General features: G+C 39.8%; 1 protein-coding gene across 7 annotated transcripts in view; it reads left to right on the plus strand.

The window, feature by feature from the left end:
• Positions 1 to 21,861, plus strand: part of NCOA7 (nuclear receptor coactivator 7) — a 139,600-nt gene that overhangs the window by 90,889 nt on the left and 26,850 nt on the right. For 5 of the 7 annotated variants that reach the window (XM_073676019.1, XM_073676021.1, XM_073676022.1 and 2 more), the window contains 6 exons: positions 3,208 to 3,315; positions 6,939 to 7,043; positions 10,511 to 10,636; positions 11,442 to 11,626; positions 14,212 to 15,092; positions 17,430 to 17,598. In XM_073676019.1, coding sequence (XP_073532120.1) covers positions 3,208 to 3,315; positions 6,939 to 7,043; positions 10,511 to 10,636; positions 11,442 to 11,626; positions 14,212 to 15,092; positions 17,430 to 17,598 — 1,574 coding nt within the window. The remainder of the gene's footprint in view (positions 1 to 3,207; positions 3,316 to 6,938; positions 7,044 to 10,510; positions 10,637 to 11,441; positions 11,627 to 14,211; positions 15,093 to 17,429; positions 17,599 to 21,861) is intronic. The other 2 variants (XM_073676023.1, XM_073676024.1) reach the window with 2 other exon arrangements.

The raw sequence follows: 21,861 nt of genomic DNA on the forward strand, positions 1-21,861 counted from the left end.
TGGGTTTGAGGTTGAGTTGCTGTGTAGAATTTTTAAAGCAGAATCAATATATATGAAAACTCGTATGCGCTGCGTTCTACATTAGAAGCACAGTAAATAGGATTTATAGAAATCCTGTGCCCACTGTGCTTCTTTTTGATGCCGCATAAACTCACCCGCGGTGCAGGTTTACGAGCCGCAGCATGTGATCTGCAGCAGAGACACTAGTCTCCGCTGCGTTTTCACCCATAGCCATTCATTAGATGCAGTAAATTCGCAATGAACACATACGGCTTTAACTGCGTGATTTAGACGCAGCGAAAATGCGTTGCGTTTTTAAGTGGAGAGTCAAGTGTTTCTGCAATAAAAATGCTTAAAAAAACCCTTGCTTGAAATCTGCATAAAGAAAAGCAATAAACAGGTTAGCTTGCTTTTCCTTATATTCGGGAAATAAAGCACCATTTTTGCACGTGGGAACATGGTACCACTGAAACTTGAAATCACTGTTTTATCAGGCACAGCAGTGATGGGAATAGTTGCACCTAGCATATTGTAGTATACAAAACTGTATATTGTAGGAACTAACTGATGCCTAGTTTTACTTTGAGATTACTCTGGATGCAAGTAAACCTTAAATCATATGTTAGGAAATTGCTTTTCAGTAACATGTTAAAGAATTGCTGATAATGCCTTCACATCCAAGGGACTAGATAGATATATCTCTCTATCCATACCAGGATTTGTCTGCTGAGGGATTCACTTATGAGTTGGTATAAATAAAAATAAAAAACTTGCTATGAACACTTAAGGAGTTTTGTTTCAGAGAAAAAATTACAGTACAAGGGGCTTAAATTTCTGCTGCATGTGAATTTTTTTTTCTTTTTATATATTTTTTTTTCCTTTGGGAGACATGCTGCTAACTTAACCAATGCATTACTTTTGGAGAGTAAAGTTATTGCGAACATCAAGATAGATCTATCTCTAGATATCATTTGTCTGATTTTATAAGTCATGCTGCTTAGTGTTTTTATATTACTTCCTGGATTGAATAACAATTCTTGAATATTTCAGCACATTAAAAGGGTTGAAAACACTGTAGCTTAAAATTTACTTGCATTAAGAATCTTCATTATGGAAAAGAGAGACAAAACCACTTGGCTATGAAGTGGGATAAAACATTCATAAAGAGCTATTCCTAAAACGTGCTGTTTGAAACCCCCAAAATCTGTCTAGTTAAAAGGACCCATAGTGCCATTAACCTGGCTCCATAACATGTTAGAGCCTTTTTGTGACCCAACGTGTTTATATAAATATGCACATATTTGTTCATAATGAAATTCTAAACTGCTGCTCCACTTATACAATTGAAGCCAGACTAGACCAGTGAGGCGTTTATTCAGAGATTACTCTGGCCTCAGCAGCTGCCGGCACGCCCCCTGGGCACGATTGACGGTCCCTACACTGTCACATCTTCCCCGATCCTTGCTATTGCCTAAGCAGTTCATGCTCCTCCCAGTATCGCATATAGCAAGCGCCTGAGACATCACTAAAATGCTTTCCGGTCTATAGTTAATGAGTAGGTTTTATCATCCATGGAGGATATGAAGAAATGCTCTTTAAAAATTTAAATACTTTAAAAAAGAGCAGCTAATTCCTTGTTATAGTGAATTGTGATGTTCCTTTATGACTAATAGATTTCAATCCTATTTTTATATTGAAACATTCGTATAGTTCAAACGCATATTTGTAAGTGTGTATGTTTCTTAATTCTAGCCACAGTTTGCGTTGCTAAGAAGGATATTATTCTATAGTCTGTGAAACTATTTGGTCGCTATGGTTTAATCTAATCTTTCCAGGTTGTATTCACCATGTAAAGGGCTGAACACCTAATTCTGTTTAAGCCATTGATTTTGAATGTGTTAATAAGAAACCAAAGCAGTTCTCAGATGCATTCTCATGTCTAGGCAGCATTGTGGTGTGTGGGTGTTTGTTGGTTTTTGTTTTTTGTGAGGAAGGTGGGCGGGGGGGAAATATTGGATGTGAAGGAGAGATGCAATCAACCTATTGTTTTAAATTTTTTTTTTTTTTTTCTTTTGTGTTGCATACATCTATCCCTATCCAGAAATGTTAGATAATGAATCTCTGTTTAATAAAATAATTATAATACGGATTGATGTGGAAAGAAGGGGAGGGGTCTTGCAATTCTCACTGGCCTCTGGGACCTTTTTAGACTCTAACTTGGTGTTTTTGGAAATCCACATGTAAGTCACCACAATGGTCAGAAGTCATCCCTATTTCTTGAATTGAAGTTTCTATTGAGGAGGAGCTGTGACTTAACCCAGGATTCCCCCAATCACAATAGGTGATCAGCTGTGCATAGAGGTGTTGGCTGTCATTGTAATCCTGCCTCTGCTGATATGGCACCTTGCTGTAAACCCTTCCTGAAAGGACAGGAGTCTAAAAGTAAAAAAACCACAATATCCAGTTAAAAACTGCAAGATTGTAAATTGACTTTTAAAGGTAGCCTGTCTGGCGATTCATGCTGCCCAAGCTTCGAGCCTAATGAATTGATCTGGTTGTTGCATTCAGGTATATTGTTCTGTAATTCTCCAGCATTTCAGAGAAAATATACTTTGGAGATCTGGACAGGGCCCATAGTTCCAGCGTTTCAGCCAGGCTGCGATTCATGCTGCCTGCGGTTTGAGCAGCATGAATTGCCTGACCAGTTCACTTTTTAATAAAGATCATACTTAAAGTTAAAAGTTTTAGATCAGGTTTTTATGCTGCAATAGGTCGTCTTTTTATGATCGCATCCCTAGGTGTTTTACTTCTACTTAGAGCTTTTTGTGTTTATGGTACTTTCAGAGACTGTTTGTTTGATATAACTTGGCCAGGCAGAACCTGTAAGTTACCATTTCTTTCTCATTAACCCTTTTACTGCTAGTGCTCCCAGCTGATGGTTCTTAAATCTGAGACTAGTGTAGTGAAAATCTAGGGCTGAATGGCTAAATCAATTTTCTCTCTAAATGGATCAGATACTACAGTAATATCTAGCTTGTACTGCAATTCTGATGTGGATTTCCGAAGTACATAAGCCTTATCAGGTCTAACATCTGTTTTAATAATGCATTTCATTTGTATTGTGAAATTTGATGAAAGATCATCTTTATAGTAGTGTTGAAGATTGCTTTTGAATTATCTAAAATTAACCAAATTGACTCTTCCTAGGCATCGAACATGGACACCTTGAACTCTATAGCACTGAGATTCAATATCACTCCAAATAAACTTGTGGAACTGAACAAGCTCTTTACACATACCATTGTGCCGGGACAGGTAATCTTCACTAGACTGCCTTCTGTCAGCAAATCATGTCCCATTCACTTCTGTATATTTTGTCATCGCTACTGCCTTTGTTCCAGCAACTTGCCTCCAGAAGACTAAAACTCAATTGCACACAACCTAAAATGCATTTTCACTGCACGATTATCGAACGCTCGTTTCCTGATAACTGTGCTGTGCAAATAGTTCGTCGGGTGATCGGCAGCTTAACAAAACGCTCCTCGTCTGGTAAATTGATCTTTTTGACTGGCTTGAAGGAAACGGTCACATCCAGAAATGCTATTTACCTGCTGCTATAGGGTTAAGATGCTGGTCATTGGAGGAAAAGTTTTATTCTCTGTGCAGTCACTCCCTTCCAGTTATTGGGGCTGTGCAGGGAGCGGTTAGTCACTGCTCGCTACACAGTGAGCGCAGCTGTAATCGCTCCCCGGCGGTTTGTCGGCCTGCTTTGCACAAACTGTGTAGTGAACGGCACTGTGCACCGCTCTGACTGCAAGTAGATGTATGAAGAATAAAATTGAATTTCCTCCCTGTAACCGCTTCTTCAGTACACAAGGTTTAACACTAGAACTACTGATGGAGTCATTTTGACTCCTTTCGTTTTTTATTTCTCTTCTGTGACTACATTTTTCAGAATTCCGGCTTGAAACTCGGTGACTTTTCCTCAAATATGATGTGAAAAAAGATTTTGTGAGAATAAATAATTTTGGTGAAAAATTTGCGCGTTTTTTTTCAAAATTTACCAAGAACTACTGAAGGGAGTCATTTTGACTCCCTACTATATTTTGAGGTCCTTTTGTCACTAAATGTTGCTATAAAGTTTTGTGCATAATTTTTTCACTCTGTCTTATTTACCCTGATGTTCATATAGATGTAGTTCAATTTACATGTCAACTTTTCACATTTTCCTTGTGTTTTACCTGCTTGTATTACTGTGTAATGCTGAACAAAATAGCTTGTTTACTCTAGGCTCTTATCTTATGCTAATGAAGGGTGGTGTTTTTCTAAGGTCCTAGCAGGAGACAGTATTCTGGATAGTAACTTTACTTTCAGTTCAGCTGAAGAGACAAAGAGAACAGATGCAGACATACGAGCTCTGAAGACTCATACAGGTATGAATTGTTATGAAATAGTTTAGCTGTCTGTCAACTGATTCAGCCCACCTACTTTTGAAGGTGGCAGAACAGTTATTATTTCTTTTAGTTTTCACTTCATTTCTATTTTTCAGCAGGGAACTATATAGAATTATGGAATTTGTGAGGAATATGGAGAGAAGGCGTGACAGCCAAAATATTCTTCGAGAAGCACCTGGCCCTACAGGATACGCCAGAAGAAATATCATTATCGATAGTCCTTTGAGCGCATGGCGTTTATTTTTTGATTCATATATATTGACACATATAAAGAACTGTACGCTTGCAGAAGCATGCAGGAACAATAATTTACAGTTTACTCTATCTGATGAGGAGCTAGATGCATTCATTGCGATATTCTATGCTCGTGGAATATCTGGCACGAACCGTCACTCGATTAGCAGTATTTGGTGTAATGACTGGGGAATACCGTTTTGCAAAGCGACAATGTCTAGGGACCGCTTTGTTGAAATTATGAGGTTTCTCAGATTTGATGAGAAATCTACTCGATCGGAGAGACTGCAAACGGACAAGTTTGCTCTATTTTCTACTGTGTGAGACAGGTTTATTGAAAATTGTATTGCGTGTTACAAACCTGGCCCATACATAACGGTGGATGAGCAACTTTTCCCAAGCAAAACTAGGTGTCCATTCACGCAGTACATGCCTTCCAAACCAGATAAATATGGCCACAAATATTGGCTAGTTGTTGATAAGAGGAGCAAATATCTGGCAAATGGCTTCCCTTATCTAGGCAAAGATGACACACGCCGTGCTGAGGACCGTTTAGCTGACCATGTGGTAATGAAGTTATTGGACCCGTTTTTGAAAAAAGGTCGCAATGTTACAACCGATAATAATTTTACTTCAGTAAAATTAGCTAAACAGCTAAAAAGCAAAGGAACAACCATCGTGGGAACACTGAACAAGATAAGGCGAGAAGTGCCTAAAGAAATAAAATCCATGAAAGAGGAATTGTACAACACTAAAGTGTTTAGAAATGAAGACAATTTTACACTTACAGTATATCAAGGAAAGCCCAACAAAAATGTTGGCATTTTGAGTTCCGTCCATCCAGATGTTGTTGTTGCGTCTGATTCCGCTAAAAAAACTCCAGAAACGGTAAAGTTTTACAATGAAACAAAATATGGAGTAGATGTAGTGGATCAGATGGCACGAAAATATACCACACGAACATGCACAAGGAGATGGCCTGTTCATGCATTTGAAAATGCCTTAGACTTTGCGGGTATAAATGCATGGATAATATTCAAGGAGATTACCCACCAAAAAATGTCACGCAAGGCATTTTTGCAAACGCTTGTGAGAGAGTTGAGTGGTCCTTATGTCACAGATAGGGAAAAGGGTTCCACGTCCCAAGTTTCTACATGCTCAGAAGTGATGGTTCAAACAAAATTTTGCCAGATCAAAGAAAAGTGCAAGAAAAATAGATCTGTTGGAAATTGTAAGACTTGTGGTAAGTCTTTGTGTGGGCAATGTACTGCCATAAATCAAAGGCAATGCCTAAAATGCGAAACACCAAACGTTTAGAAGGTGAATTCTGCGCCATATTTTCATTTTTATGCTCCTCCACCTACATTTTCTCTGCTTTTTGTTCTTCAGTTGTTGTTTATATGTGTGCACTTGAATAAAAAAAAAATGTTTGAAAAACGTCTATTATAATTGTTATTTTCTGTAGAAAAATAAGAAAAGCAGAAAAAAAACAATCAAAAGCATTACTGTTGGATCTCACAATAATACATTACAAAAATATAATTATTAATAAATAACCACAAATGAAACTCTAAAAATAAACGAAAACAAGCAAGGAGTCAAAATGACTCCTTTCAGTAGTTCTAGGCGGCGTCACAAGTCCAGTAGTCCTAGTGTTAAAGGCCACTTACCTTATCTGTGTGAACAGGACCCCTGCTGCCGAGGACAATGGCCTCCTACAGTATGTGTACTGTATTACAGATGGTTCTGTGTGCATTGTCTAAGCCTTTACAATCTTTTTACTGCAGGCATGCATATTTGTAGAATCCTAGAATCACTTCTATTCGTTAAAGCTAAAATAAAATCTTTCCATTTATATTTTTACATCAATTCCATTTGACCGAAGATTCACTAAATTACAATATCTTTAACAGAGAGGATGGTGGCATGTATTGTGAAATGGTATAATTTCTTCACTTTCCTTGTTAGGAAAGAGGTAGCAGACTTTGAAGTGGTTGTAATCAATGTGAGCTAGACAAATTGTTTACGTCAGTGAAACTAGTGGTAAATGTCATACATGTACTGTGGGTGGGAATGGCGTTCTTGTCCCTAGTGTCAGTATTGCAGTGCACTGCCTACTTTCTATTATACTACTCAATCTCTAAGGGAAAAATGCAGTAGAAAAGCTTGGGGTTTCCCTGAATATGGCTTTTACTATGTTAGTTGAACTGCCAATTCCAAAACCGTTTTTATTTAAAAATGTTTTCGCAGGTGCTTTATGTTCCAGTCTGTGAGCCTTACCCCAGTGTAAAAAATGCAAATCCTGGCATTCTTGCTTCTCCATTGTCATCAGATGCGGAGTATGATAAACTACCAGTGAGTAACTATTTCAGTATGACAGCCCACGTAGACCCTTTGAACAAAGCACTTTCCGTTGTGTAACTGGTAAAAATGAACTACCTTTGTGTCTAGTGATTAAGACTGTGCATGGATTACTCAGCGGGGTCTTGCTAGTAGATGTGGCACCCCCATGCTTAAAGTTTGGTTTTTTTTTTTACATTTTCTTTATCTACGGTATTTCCACAAATGTATCATGCCTGAGTGGTCATCTGTAATAGATGTGTGAAGATGAAATGATTGCCAATCACTACTATTTTGCATAACAAAAGACTTGTTACTGGGAATGTGACATATTTAAAACAACATTGGTTTGAAGTCAGTCTGTCTATCAGTAAACACACAACCCCCAACCCTCAAAATATGGGCATGCAAACAATTTGTCAGTTGCTATTGAGTAACTAGCATTTTCATTTATATGTAACGGAGAAATGTAAAGATGTTCACCAAGAACGCAGTGTAAATTTTCATTTATTTTTTTTCTCCAGCTTGAGTCCGATATGCTCAGCCAGTTGAGATTTTCTTCTGATGTCACAGCCCTTCTCCTCCGCTCACTGAGGTACATGTACCTCAACCATCCTTCTATCAGTTTAGACACTGGTCCCGAGGGCAGTGTGTGTTCTGATTGGAGCCTTCCTGACAAGTGACTAGGACAGGCTACTGTTTTTAATAAAAAAAAAATTGCTTGGTTACATAATTCATTCTTGGAGAAACCCTTTAAGTGCTCTGAGCATGACGGCACTTCCTGAGCCTCTGACTCTGGAGGTTGTTCACCCACCCTCCTGCAGTTTGATGGCTCACTGTCTGGTCTTGTTACCTGGCACCTGATGTAGCACAGTGAGCTGTCAATCAAGCTAAGGAAGCTGATGCTAGACAGAGGAAAAACCTCAGTCAGAGGCTCTTTCACACCTAGAGCACGTAAATCAGAATTGTAAATTTATACACCAATTAATTATCAGGTATGCAACAACTAATTGAAATGTAAATCCATAAACCCCTTTTTATATCTTCTCAGACCAGCATGTGCATATACATGATTTTGTGGTGTTGGTCTTGCTGACAGATTCCCTTTAATCTTTCCATTCAACCTCAAGGAGACGCAAACAAAACATACATTACATTGAGACACCAGCTAAATTTATCTAACACTTCTACCTAATGTTTTGTAGATTTCTGCTGAAAGTCTCTGATCTCAGAACTTTTTAAACCACAATCTGTAGCAGTGGCTGATATTGGGTGCGTTTTTTACTACCACATAGACTCAGAGCAGCATGAAGTAACTGGTATACTGATCTGAACAATGTGTATATGTTGCCTCTTGCAGTGGACAGCAATCACTTTGAAGGCAGTCTGGTGTATTAATGATATTCTGGCTTCCCCTGCCCCCTCCTCCTCCTCCTTTGATGCTGATGGACAGAATTCTCCCTATACAAAGTAATATGCCAATTGAGGCCTTTATTATGAATGCACTGAACATTCCTCAGTGCTGGCTGTAAGGGTTAAGCTTAATCTATGGTCATAAATAATACATTGTTAAAAGGGTCGACCAGAACTTGCATATTGATGTCCTGGTGTTCTTCTCAGTACATTCCTTGCGTCCAGCTGCCGCTCGAGTGTTGGGGCCCCCACCAATGTCATTTGGATGACCTACTCCATGGGTGGGTTGGCAATATGTATGCTCTGGAAAAGGTCTTCAGTATCAGCGAGCCTGTCCCTGCTGCATGAAGTAGCAGAGAGAGTACCTCTTTAGAGAACTTGGTCTTGTATCAGAGTTATAGTCAAAATGTTTCTGTAACGTTAGATCTCCCCATACATTAATCAGCTTTCCATTGAACATGTCACCTTGGTGTACTTGTCATTTGTAAAGCAATTAACTGAGGTGAAGTGAACATCTGAGATTATATATATATATATATATATATATATATATATATATATATTATATTTTTAATTTTAGCTTTAATATTTTTCTGTGAGAGGTTAAAAGGTTCCCACTCTAAAGTATGAAGTAACAACATATTGCTAGGATATGGACTCGCTTTAGGGTCATTGGATCCTTTCACTGCATATCTGCACTCTAACATCCCGCTTTTTGCAGCTCCGCAGTAAATGTGAATAGGGCATGCTGTAAGCTCATTGCATAGCTGGTGGCTGAGAGCATAGCAATGCAGGGAACATTAAAGTTTGTATGGGCCATAATGATTAAAGGGGCTGTTTGGGACTTTGACACTATCCTTAACCCTCCGTCAGGGGCAACTGATCTGACAAGCGCAGCTCGCTTAGTTTTATTTCTCTATTTTCAGTGGTTTGTCTGGTTAATGTTACTTTTCTGGTTAGTAAACTTTTTTTTTTTTTTTTTTCCACCTGATTGTGTATTCTCATTTATTACATTCCTATTAAGGTAACTGATCACTTTTAGAGCATTGAAATTTAAAAAAAAAAGGAAAATATAGCCAATTTTCTAGCCTGTGCCGGACAGGCACAATGCCCCTAAGCTTGTTATGAAACATATTGCCCCTGACAGAGGGTTAAGATCACTTGGGGTACGACACCCAGCACCCCAAGCAATCAGTTTTTCCCGGTGCCCGCACCCCTGCTTCTGGAAGTAATCAGTTGCAGAGCTGCACAGCCAAGTCAACGCTCTAGTGGCCGCAGTTGGGTGCTGCGTATCCGCCCCCTATTCAAATCAATGGAGGTACTTGGCCGTAGACACTATGCTGCAAACGCAGCTGCGTAGCTGAGCATTTGCAGCACCTGGAACGGTTGATGGATGGGCGTGCTAGGTGTCACACCACCACCGATCAGATATAAATGATCTGTACTAAGGATAGCCCATTGGTGTAAATTTCCCACACAACCCCTTTTTAAACGCTTTCTCTAAGAATTTATTTGTGCCCCCCTCCCAGGTTACGACTGTTTATTTTCGGTGTGGTGTTCTTGTTCCCCCTTTATCACAACCAGTTCTCCTCCTCTGTCCCTGGTCTTTGCCAGCTTTCAGCCGTGACGACATGATTACAGAACATGTGAGTGCTGCAACTAATCACTGCGGTCAGTGGTGATGCAGAGTTGGTCTTTATGGGACCTCTAAGCCCGTTTGCCAGCAGTGGTCCAGTGTGCTATAGTCAGGATATCTGTGCTGTAGCAGGTTTTAAAAAAAAAAAAAAAAAAAAATTAAATAAATAAAAAATACAATTTAGAATCCAGGGGCTATGAGCAAAGCTTTATTTTTCAACATTGAAGGTAAAGCGTCCAAATGCTAGTTATAGGACTGAATTACGAGTGCTAGGTTCCCTGTAGTAGTTTCCAGCACAACCCCACCTGACTCCCAACACACTACTTGGGAACTGAAACTTCTAGTAGTCTAGTAGGGCTTTATTTTAGTCCTTTTGACTTAAGCCAACATGAAAAAATGTTATTCAAATGGATCTTTTATTTTTCACATAAAGGATGCAGACATGGCCAGAAAGGCAACAAAACCTATAGAAAGAGTCTTGTCGTCTACTTCTGAAGAGGAAGAGCCCATTGTCGTGAAGTTCTTGAAAATGAACTGTAGATACATCACAGATGGGAAGGTGGGTTGTGTCCAGGTACTTGTTGTTAATTAACGGTGATAGCACTTGTATGTTGCCAGTTTTTTGGTTTTTTTTTTTCTTGTTTTTCAGACTTACATTTTATTTTTAATTTGTTAAATTTAATTATAACTTGGGACGTCATATCTTTTAATAGGTCACAAACTACATTTTAGAGGGGACTTGTAAAGGCCATCTCTAAAGTGCTGTGGACTATGTTGGCGCTATAGAAATAAAAATTATGACTGTCTATCATATTCCTCTTGCCAGAAGTACACAGTAATATCTGAAGCTGCTCATCTGGCAAGCCACATGTTGGACCTTGCTACTGATTTCATACATGTGGTGTTGTCACCTTGGTGCCAAGTTTAATATCCTGTTTGGAAACATTTTGGCCAAATTTAAGAAGTATGCGACATTCACTTTTTTTTTGGGTGGGGAGGGGGTTATAATCTAGTGAATAATTTTTATAGTAAGATTATAATATTTGCAGTTGATTATATAAGCTGTATACATTGAAACTGAAAAACTTACTTCAGCATGCCCATATAACCTTCTTGTGTAGTGTACATCGTATAACATGCTCCACAAAAGTGGAAAAATTTCTATACTTTTCAGAAGGCCAAACCGTCCTTCATCATGACTTAAGGACCGTGTGGCCATTGGAAACCCGTGTTTTTTTTTTTTTTTTTTTTCTACATGTTTTGTGTAGTCCTTTTGCTATTTTAAATTGAAATTGCTGTTTTGTTGACTTCTGGTTTTAATCACGCGTTCAATACTGAATGTAATTTGTCAACTTTGTACACAGGGTGTTGTTGGCGGAGTCATGATAGTCACTCCCAACAATGTCATGTTTGATCCCCATAAATCTGATCCACTGGTAATTGAGAATGGCTGTGAGGAATATGGACTGATTTGTCCCATGGAAGAAGTGGTATCTGTTGCACTTTATAGTGACATTTCACACATGAAGATTAAAGATGCGTTGCCATCGTAAGTTGCAAGTACAGTCCTGTCCTTCATTTATTCTGCACTATAGATGTATCATAAAATAACTTACCTGATCTTTATCTTGGAACTCCATTTTGTTGTAAAATTGGTTCACAATTTATAATATGTATTCTGCAATTATTACCTTTTTATTGACCGGTTATAAGGAAAAGAAGAGAAAAAAAATTGGGCGTTGGCAAGCCCCTTCAAGAATCTGCACTGCAACATCTAAGTAAAAAGCAATAGTTGCTTATTTTCCAGGGAAGCCAATTTTGGTTTTATTGTGGCAAAATGCTGACAAATGGGACATGCTGCAGCTCTAAAAGCCTGAAATTTGGCCTCAGGAGCTGCTGCATGGATTTACTTTTAGGGCTCATGCCCATCTGCATTAATAAAATCAGTCCGATGTTCCTGAAAAGTTGGACGAGTGTCATGCAAGTACGACGCGATCATTTTTTTTTTTTTTTCCCCTCTTATCTACAGTAGCATCCATATGACATGGGTATGCGATTTTAACATTAGCTTTTACATAGAGTAATTCTCTAAATATTCTTCAATACATAGAAATATGTGAGCAAGATATATAATCAGTGCTTCGTGTGTGTGTAGCTTACTGTACATGTATTAAGTAATACACTTATGAGAAAAATGGCGTGGGGTCCCCACTAACTTTTATTAACCAACTGAGTGAAAGCCCCCCCAACCCCATTGCTAGCCACATAGTCAAATTGTAAAAAATACACAGCCAGAATAAAGTCCTTTTAATTGAAAGAAAGACATTGACACAATTATTTGAAATAACCTCCCTCCCCCACAACCCCTTTAACCACTTTAACCCATTTAGTATTGAACCTGTCCTATGGGAAAATAATCCATTTGTCCCACGACTAGTGTAGCTCTGGTACGATGCGACCGTTCAGCCTGGCATCCAGAAGAGACACTGAGCTGTGCATGATAGTGTAGCATCACTGCCTTGCGGTGATGTGAGAAGGGTCATAGGAGTTGATAGCTGATTAACTCCAATCACCTCATTGACTGTAGCTCCATGAGAACTTTTTCACGGCGCTAGCAAGGTCAGGGGCTGTTTATTTGAAATAATGGTGTCAATGTCTTTCTTTCAATTAAAGGACTTTATTCTGCTTATGTGTTTTTTTTACTATTTAACTATGGGGTTAGTAATGGAGTCTTATAGAAGCCTCTCCAATACTAACCCCTGGGCTTTGTCAGCTGCCAATATAAAGCTGTCTGCTTTCCATCAGCTGGTTACTAAAACTTTGGGGAACACCACAACATTTTTTTTTCTTTAAGTTATTGAATTATTAGCTACTGTATTTTTATGGACCATAAGACGCACCAAGGTTTTAGAGGAGGAAAATAGAAAAAAAAATTAAAGCAAAGAATGTGGTCATGATGTATGGTATTAGGGGAGGGGGTCTGCTGGTGACACTGTTGTATAGGTGATGTCCCTCAATTCTGTATCTATATCCCCCATCCTGGTATACAAGGACCCCCCCCCTTCCTGTTATACGTGGCCTCCATCCCCATTCTCATATGCATGGTACCCCCATCACCGTGCACACAAAAAATGAACAATTCTACTCGCCCTCCTTCTCTCTGTTCCAGCGCTGCATCCTGTTCTGCTGCCAGCTGCTGATCTCGGCGTATGAGCCGCGCATGACATTACTGCCATGCGCCCTCAGACCCTGAGATCAGCTGCCGGAATAGTCACTGCTCCCTAACCTCGGGACTATGGGCATTGAGAGTAGTGACTATTCACTCTCCTTAATAGCGCACACAATGTCAGCCCATCCATGGCTTTTTGCAGCTGCTGTGCGATCATTTGTGCCCACTACCAAAGAAAATTAATATTCTCACTCCGTGCGAGTGGGGAGGAGTGAATATTCATGCTCTTTGGTAGCGGGCACGCGTGATTGCTGACACTGTGCGCTATTAAGGAAAATTAATATTCAGTGCTCGACATGCCCATGTGCGTGAGGCGCAGTGAATATTAATTTTCTTTTAACAGCGGGCACAGTTTTAGCCGCAGTAGTGGCTCCTACCTCCTGTGTCCCGTGCCTCCTGACCTTTGTTGGCTCACTATGTGCTCAATAAAGAGTAAACTAATCTAGGAAGTCTGAAATCTTGCACCGCATTAATATGACAGTGACTTCTAATTATATTGATATCAGACCAGTGGGACACTCGCATATGCTCCTTTTTATATACTGGAAACTAATTAGTAAATTTTACATTTCTTTTTATACTTTTTGTTGGGTTTTTACTAAAGTTATTACCACCATATTTGATTTTAATCAATCAGGTAATAAGTTATTTGGTATTTATTGGTTGTACTTTATTACCACTAGCCATGTCATTCACTGCACATTTGCCATATTTTATTTTGTGACTTTGTGTTCATGTTTTCAGTCTTTATGCTTACCATCATTTTACATTGTGTACCTTTTTTTTTTTTTTTTTAAAGTGTATATATATTTTTTTAGTTACATTTTAGTTGTACTCTTTATTTTTAATTTATTTTAATTTTCATTTCTACCATTCCACACCCATCCAACATTTTCCGTCAACAGCGATATACCCAAGGATCTTTGTCCTCTGTACAGGCCTGGAGAGTGGGAAGATCTCTCGTCTGAAAAAGACATCAATCCATTCAGCAAGTTCAAATCCATTAACAAGGAGAAAAGGCAAAATGAGGTTACTGGTGTAGGAGGAACCACAGAAAAGCAAGAGACTGCAGAAGTAGCCAGTGAACATAACCCAGATACAAACACTACAGCAGATAATCTATCCAAAGTGCACTTGAATGTTGATAATGCAATCAGAAAAGAGACTGAACAAAAATCTTCTGACCTAATGTTTGATTCCGAAACCAAAAAAACTGCTCATTCTCCAGTAGAAGAGGACTTTATAGAGTTGGTAGACTCTTTGTCACAGCAGAATAATATTTGTAAGGACTCCGAAGGACATGCAGTAACTCTTTTGGTAGAAGGGTCCAAAACTTCAAACTCTGCTTCTTTAGAGGCAGATATCAATTTCAATGGGAAGGTAGAAATAACATCTGAGATGTTCACCTCTGACTTGTTGGGGAGAATACATATTGGTGGTATGACTTGTGAAAAGGAAAATGAGGAAACCAAAAACATAGAACTTTGTTTGAATCCGACTGAAGTGAGCACATCCCATTCTTCCGAATGTGTCACTACTACTGATAAACCACAAGTAAAAGACTCCACTTGCATGCAGTTAAAATCTAAAGAGCCGAATGAGGAATGCAGCATGGTAGCTTTAAATGATGAGAACATACAGCAGCAGTCGGGTCATGCTACAGAGGAATCTCCAGATTCAATGTCGCCATGCTCACCTGAAGACACTAGCCAAAAAGAGACCCAAATGGACAGCGAGTCTGAACTAAAACTGTGGCTTCTGAAAAGAATGCAGGGACCCATTGAAGGTGAGATTTTGTTCCTGCTTTTTCACTGTGATCTCATTATTGGAAAATAATGCACATAATGCCTCTCCAAAATCAGTTTGACCTAGGTGTATGCACTGACCATATGGAATTGCAGAGGTCCAGATTAGTGTACTGTGTATAGTACACTTGCTGACCTTTAGCCACAACACTGCAATTCATAGGTTACTGTAACTATGATTGCAAGAAGTGCAGTACCAGATCCAAACCTAGATCATAAATTTAGTAACAGAGGTAAGCTTACTGCGTAGATATTTCTATGCTTTTCACTTGCACCTGGTGCCATTACCGATCTTTAACTAGAAAATGCTCCAGTAATATTTTATCAAAGTAATTTTATTTAATTCCAACTTGGTTGAATCCATATATTACCCCTCTTCATGGGCACTTTGGTCATGGGATCTCCAGTCAGCACAACAGTCAGTAGAGAAGCGGTCAGCACGATTTTGTAACGTAAAGACATGGCTGTAATACTGATTACATTGATGCCTTTGGTGAAGAAATCCACTGTGGTGGTCTAGTCAGCATTTGACATTTTTTTTTTTTCAGCTGCTCTCCTCCCTCTCTGCTCCTGATCTGTTTTGAGTCCTGCAAAATCAGAATTGCCCAGCCTCCACTAATGACAGTTTGAGCAGTTCTCCTAATGGCTGCTCTCACAAAGCATGGGTTTCTTTTCAAACATTGCGCTCAGTGGGAAAAACAGAATAATAATCTTGTAGTTGTGATGCCCTTTTTTTTTTTTTTTTAATGGTTAACAAAAATAAAATAAATGATGTTACAAAGCAAGCTTTTGCGGCTTCTTGGGTATCTTCAACAGGCATAGTATAACAAAGCAACTAGAGTTCTAGTTCTCTTCCTCTCTGAAGAGACAATTTGCATATTTCCCAGAGAAGCATTGCAGCTTTAAGTCTCCTCACCTCACGTGCTTAACATGTCGCTCTCCGCAAGGAGAAATGTTAACCCTTAGATACCGGTCTGACGCCTCTCATCCAGCCAAACCAGAACTCACACTTTGTACTGATGAGGGGCAGTACCCCGAAACAGTGTCTGCAAATTGAGTTTCTGGTCTTGGCTTTTTAGCCTAAGTCATGTGACAAGGCTTGTTAAAGGGTCAATATTGATTTTTTTAGGATTGCTACTTCCAATAGGTGGCACTAGAGTTCTAGTCCTCTTACTTTCAAATGTCTCTTCAGAGAGGATCTGAAAAAACACCCAATGTATACACAAGAAGAGCAGAGGCATGTCATAAGAAATGGTCATTTAAATAAATAAACAAACAAACCAAGCTTAGAGTGAATTCCTGATTTAGATTAGTGGTGTGAAAGTTTTATGGCCCCAATATCCATGTAAGATCAAGGGCCTGGTGCCCTCAGTCTCTGGAGCAGATTCTTCAGATATTGTAGTAAGTCCTAAATCCTCCTGACAGGTTTAGTCCTGTGTGGAGGGAATCAGACTCTAAGTTTGTATTCTCAGACCCTTCAGTGTTTTTATGATTTGAAGCTGCCTTCTAATATGACAACTGTTTATATGGTCATGCATCACAGAAATGTTTGGCCACAGGTAAATGTTTTCTTTGCAAAGGCAGTTATCTGTGTAGATATAGTGATAACACTTCAGAACAAGCACTGACATACCATTAATTTCTCCGCACTAAGGCAAAGCTTCCGAACCAGAATTATCCCTAAACAAGGGGTGCCTGCTGCTCCATAAGCAAGGAAATGAAAGGCTGTGAAGCAGTTGAGAACAACCCTTTCAGTGTAGACCAGATGATATTCTCTGGCTTTTTAGAAACTACACCATGACACAATCTCCTATCAGGTCTTCCTAGTTCTGACTCCTTCCTACCTAGCTTCATCCTCCTTGTGTGATTCCATGCTTTCTGTAGGCCCATGAAGCCGTCATTGGTTTAGAAAGACCACAGAAACCATGTATGAATATGTTCTGCTGGTGTTTGGGCTGAGGTTCAAGTTGTTGTAGGAAGGTTGGGGATATTGTGTTTTACTGCAGGGAGGCTTCTGCTGCATCCAGTTGGCCAACAGCCAGACACATCGGTGCGGCGGTGAAGTGTATAATGGAGCTTTTAAAATGTATGTATATCCACAGTGCATTAAGGCATCACTTTTGGTGCTTGCGCTGTACAAATCCCCCAGTAGATGCTCAGTTAAAACTGTAACAGGATATATATTTGGTATCGGTGCTAGGAGCTTTCACCAACTGTATTGTAAATTATAGCTTTAGATCATAAAGTTGTGGAACAGGAACCAAACTATATAGGTGTCAGAATCCAATATGAAATCTAAATGATTTTTTCTCTCCCAGATATGTTGCCATCTAAGGAAGAAAAGAGCAAGATCCCTCCTATGTTTCTGTGTGTCAAGGTGGGCAAACCAATGAGGAAATCGTTTGCTACCCAGACTACAGCAATGGTGCAGCAGTATGCAAGGAAAAGAAAACAACCTGAATACTGGTTTGCGGTTCCACAGGAGAGGTCTGTGTTTTGTGCATCCATTACACACGTTATTTCCTTGGTGAAATCAAGAGTTTATTTTTTTGTAAAGTCCAGGAGAGTGAAGGTGATCACCAGTGTAAGGATAATCAAAGCTGTAGGAACTAGAAGACATGGAGCTGCTTCAGGCAGTCTCCTAAAGTGATAGATCATATGCTATGTACTACTCCCAGAACATTTATTCATGGAGTTATCAAGCTCCACAGAGAACTGAATCCTAGCGCCATTCAACATCTTTTATCGGGAGCATCCCCCATCCCCACCCACCTTTTAATCATAAAGTGATGGCATACTTTGGGTATTAACTTTAAAAATTGAAGGTAAACTTGTGAGTGGACAAAATATAGTTTTCCTGACCCTCTACTGCCATTTGTTTCAGAAAGCCTCATTAGTTCTATAATATCTATGTTCACATGCTGCGTTTTGCACTTTTTTTTTTTTTTTTTTTTTTTCCTGCAGCCAAAATCTGCTCTCTTGGTAAGAAAAACAGTGTCCAAAACACCCATTTTTGTTGTAATTTTTTTTTTGTATGGATTACATGTCTACATTACAAGTAAAACCCCACCTTGCTTTTTTTCATTGATTTCTAAGGGTGAACAAATACTGAAAACGAGATGCTGTAATTAAAAAAAAAAAAAAAAAAAAAAATACAGCAGCAGTTTAGTTCAATTAGGGGGGAAAAGCATATACAAGAGATTTCTGAAATCTCATAGCTTTTGTGGTTACTGCTAAAAGCGGCTTTTAATTTTCTAAATAAAAAAAAATGCAACATGTGAACATAGCCTAAGGAAGCATGCTCTTACTGGCTGGTGCATTCAAAAGCTGAGCACCCACAAATGGCATTCCCATCAGCACCCAGTTTTGAAAAAACAAATGTCCGTTAAAGAGGTTGACCACTACTGTTCAAAATGCCCCCAATGTACTTAAACTGTGGAGTGTGGTGTGTGTTTTTTTTTTTTTTATTTTTATTTTTTTGTAATTGCCTTGCGTTGTCTTTATTGCATGCGAGTGGCACTATCGCTGATCGCCAACAGGCATCACGTGACCCCGGCTGCAGCCGGCTCTGGCATCCGCTGATGTCAAGTCGGGCATGACTCAGTGACGTGCTCCCCGCGGTGGATGCTGGGCTGTTGGCGAGGTTTCCCCGCGCAGTGGATGCTGGGCTGTGACCACAGCCCATCAATCAGCATGGAGCGTGTCACTGAGTCATGCCTGACTTGACATCAGCGGATGTGCAGCCGGGGTCACGTGATGCCTGTGGGCTTTATAAATAGTGTTCAAGTGGTGGAGTGGAAATTAAGGGAATGGGGTATATATACTACCATAATGCATGAATAGAGCTAATCTTTCCCTCCGGATTACAATTGTCAAACTGACTTAACTAAAATTCCAGTTGACTTATTTACTTTAACCCCTTCATGACTGGAGCATTTTTGTTTTTGCTTTCCCCCCCCCCCCCCCCCCCCTTCCATCTAACTGTTTTGTGTTCCGGTCAATATGGCCATGTGAGGGCTTATTTTTTGCGGGACAAGCTATACTTTTTGACACCGTTGGTTTTACTGGAAAACAGGAAAAAGCTCCATGTGTGGTGGAATTGCAAAGAAAAGTGTGTGTGTGTGTGTGTGTGTGTGTGTGTGTGTGTGTGTGTGTGTGTGTGTTTTTTTAACACAATGTTAACTATATGCTAAAACTGACCTGCCATTGTGATTCTCCAGGTCATTACAAGTTCGTAGATGCCAAACATGTATAGGTTCTTTTTTTAAGTAGTAAAAAAATCCAAAGTGCATCATTTTTCGGGACCTGGGGGTCTTTTTTTTTTTTTTTTTAAAAAAAACTCCATGGGAGACTAGAAGCTATGATGCTCTGGTCACCTGTGCTACACCGTCAATCCAATAATCAGTGTGTGTAGCAGAAATGCTCAATTGCTATGAGGGCCGACCACTGGGCAGCGCTGATGGCATCCTGGCATTGATGACCGCAGTGGTCTCCTGCAGAACCCGGGTTGTCATGCCAACCCATCGGTGACCCGTGTTCATGTGACACAAGCACCGATGGGCCGGACTAGTGACGTCCTTCCGCCGCGGCCCCCCCCCCCCCCCAATCCAGGGCCAATCAGCTAAGGAAGTACAGGGTTTAGGTTCGCGTGCAGCGATTGGTGAGGAACCTATACAGTGATGTTGGTGGAGACAGGGTAGTATCAGATCAGCCTAGGAGGTCTCCACTCCCCCCTTTCCCTAGAGTTTGGGCTCCCTTTCCCCCTTCCCTTTGTGTTGCACTTAGTCTTTCAAACACCTTGCGTGACAGTTACTAGCTTTTGATCAGATTGTTGGCTTGTTTAACTGTTGTGTTATCTAATTTTGAAGGCAAAAGTTGCAGACTCTGCATTCTGAAAATTATGGATTTCTTGCATCTTACTGATGTGAATAAATTTGAGTAGAGTTGAATTCTTCTCATTTCACAGAAAAATGTGTGTGTGTGTGTGTGCCACTGGCAGACATTTTTCTGAATCGTAGTGGGGCATCAAAAGGTTGTGTGTGTGTCACCTGTCCAGTCCTCTTATTCTGATTTCTGCCGCTCTGAAATCCCCTGGGCAGATCTGCACATGAGCGCACAAGGTGCCAGCTCATTGTTGGAGGTCCACAGATTTCAGCGCGAGCGATAGTTAACCGAAAATAACATACTATGTTTTATTATGCTCTGGGATCCCGCCAAACACCAAATTGATCCGTTCCTCTGAGTGTATAGTTTTTATTTTACTCACTTGTACAGCACCATATTTATGCAGTTACATAACTCTTCCATGATCGCTAGTGTAGTCTTGAGGAAATAATGAAAGTTTCTGAAGTTTTTCTTAACACCCACCAAATTAAAAATGTTAGGGGCTTGTGTTTTTTTATTTTGCAGAAAGAGGGAGTGCATAAAATGTTGGAAAAACCTTTGTTTCATCAGGGGGATAGGAAAAGATGAAGCTACCCACTTTTTTTTTTGGGCATTGTTTTAATTTATTGAATTTCATTTTTACAGCATTTACTGTGGAACATAAATGTAATGTTGACTTTATCTGGGCAGTCAGTTCAGTTACAAAAATATCAAATGGAGTTCTTTTTACAATCCAAAAGAAAGGCCCAGCACATCTGTTGGTATTATGATAGAGGGGCAAATGTATGCTGTGGTCATCATCAAACAAAACCTAGAATAAAGACCTAATATGTAGGTACACTGCAGTAAAGTATATAGTAGCTTATGTACAGAAAAAAACCCATAGGGGACTTTTAACAACATAAAAAAAAAAAATATCTATAGATAGATAGATATAGATATAGATATAGATATAGATAGATATAGATATCTCCTTAAGCCTTCCCACCTCATACTGTACTCCAGGGGAGGGGAACCTCAGGCCCGCAGGCCATAAAAGGTCCCTGGGCAGATTCCCGGAGACTGTAGTACTTGGCTGTATTTTGCCAGCCCATTAATTTCTTCTTTCTCTGTGCACACGCAGTGTTCATTACTGAACCCTGAGGCGCGTGCAATGAAAGATTGCGTCTACACCAGTGCCAGTACTTTGTGGGCGGAGTTGGTGCACAATATGTATGGCCCCCGAGCTGTGTCTCTTTGCCGTAAGAGCTGTGTGAAGTCATAAAGAAATATATCTATATATTTTATTGAAATTTTACTTCATTTTTTTTTTCCTCCCTGATGTGGGATTTACAAAAAATGCAATGCTGAAATTGAGGATCCCAGTGCTTTGTGGCTGCTCTCATCGTGAAACGGCAAGGCCTCCTCTTTGCTGTAATCAAGCACTGCCACATATTTTACCAAGCTGGTACTGAATGGTGACCTCATAAGAGCAGTTAGCTGCTTAAGGTCCGTTTACACCAGAGATGTCAAACTGAAACATACGGAGGGCCAAAATGAAAACATGGACAAAGTCGCGGGCCAACCAGTATACAGAATAATGGCCCCGCATAGGCCTCCATCCAGAGTAGTGGGCTAGAGTTTGGCAGGTATGGTTTACATGAACAGACCAGCGGCATTAAATAACTAGCCGGTCCCCCCCCTAAACGATGCACACATAACGATCTGTAACAGAGCACTGGCTACCATTGCTCTCAGCAGCACAAGTTTAGATTATACAGGACGATCTGCTGTTTTGAACTATTATCTTTTTTTGCAGCACAAATGCTTGTTTGTTGAGTGATCGGCAGCTTGTTTGCACTGCAAGACTATTGTGAAACGAGCGTT

The sequence above is a fragment of the Phyllobates terribilis genome, unplaced genomic scaffold (assembly GCF_046119375.1).
Source record: "Phyllobates terribilis strain yellow unplaced genomic scaffold, ASM4611937v1 Scaffold_3__8_contigs__length_932513732, whole genome shotgun sequence".
Lineage (NCBI taxonomy): Eukaryota > Metazoa > Chordata > Amphibia > Anura > Dendrobatidae > Phyllobates > Phyllobates terribilis.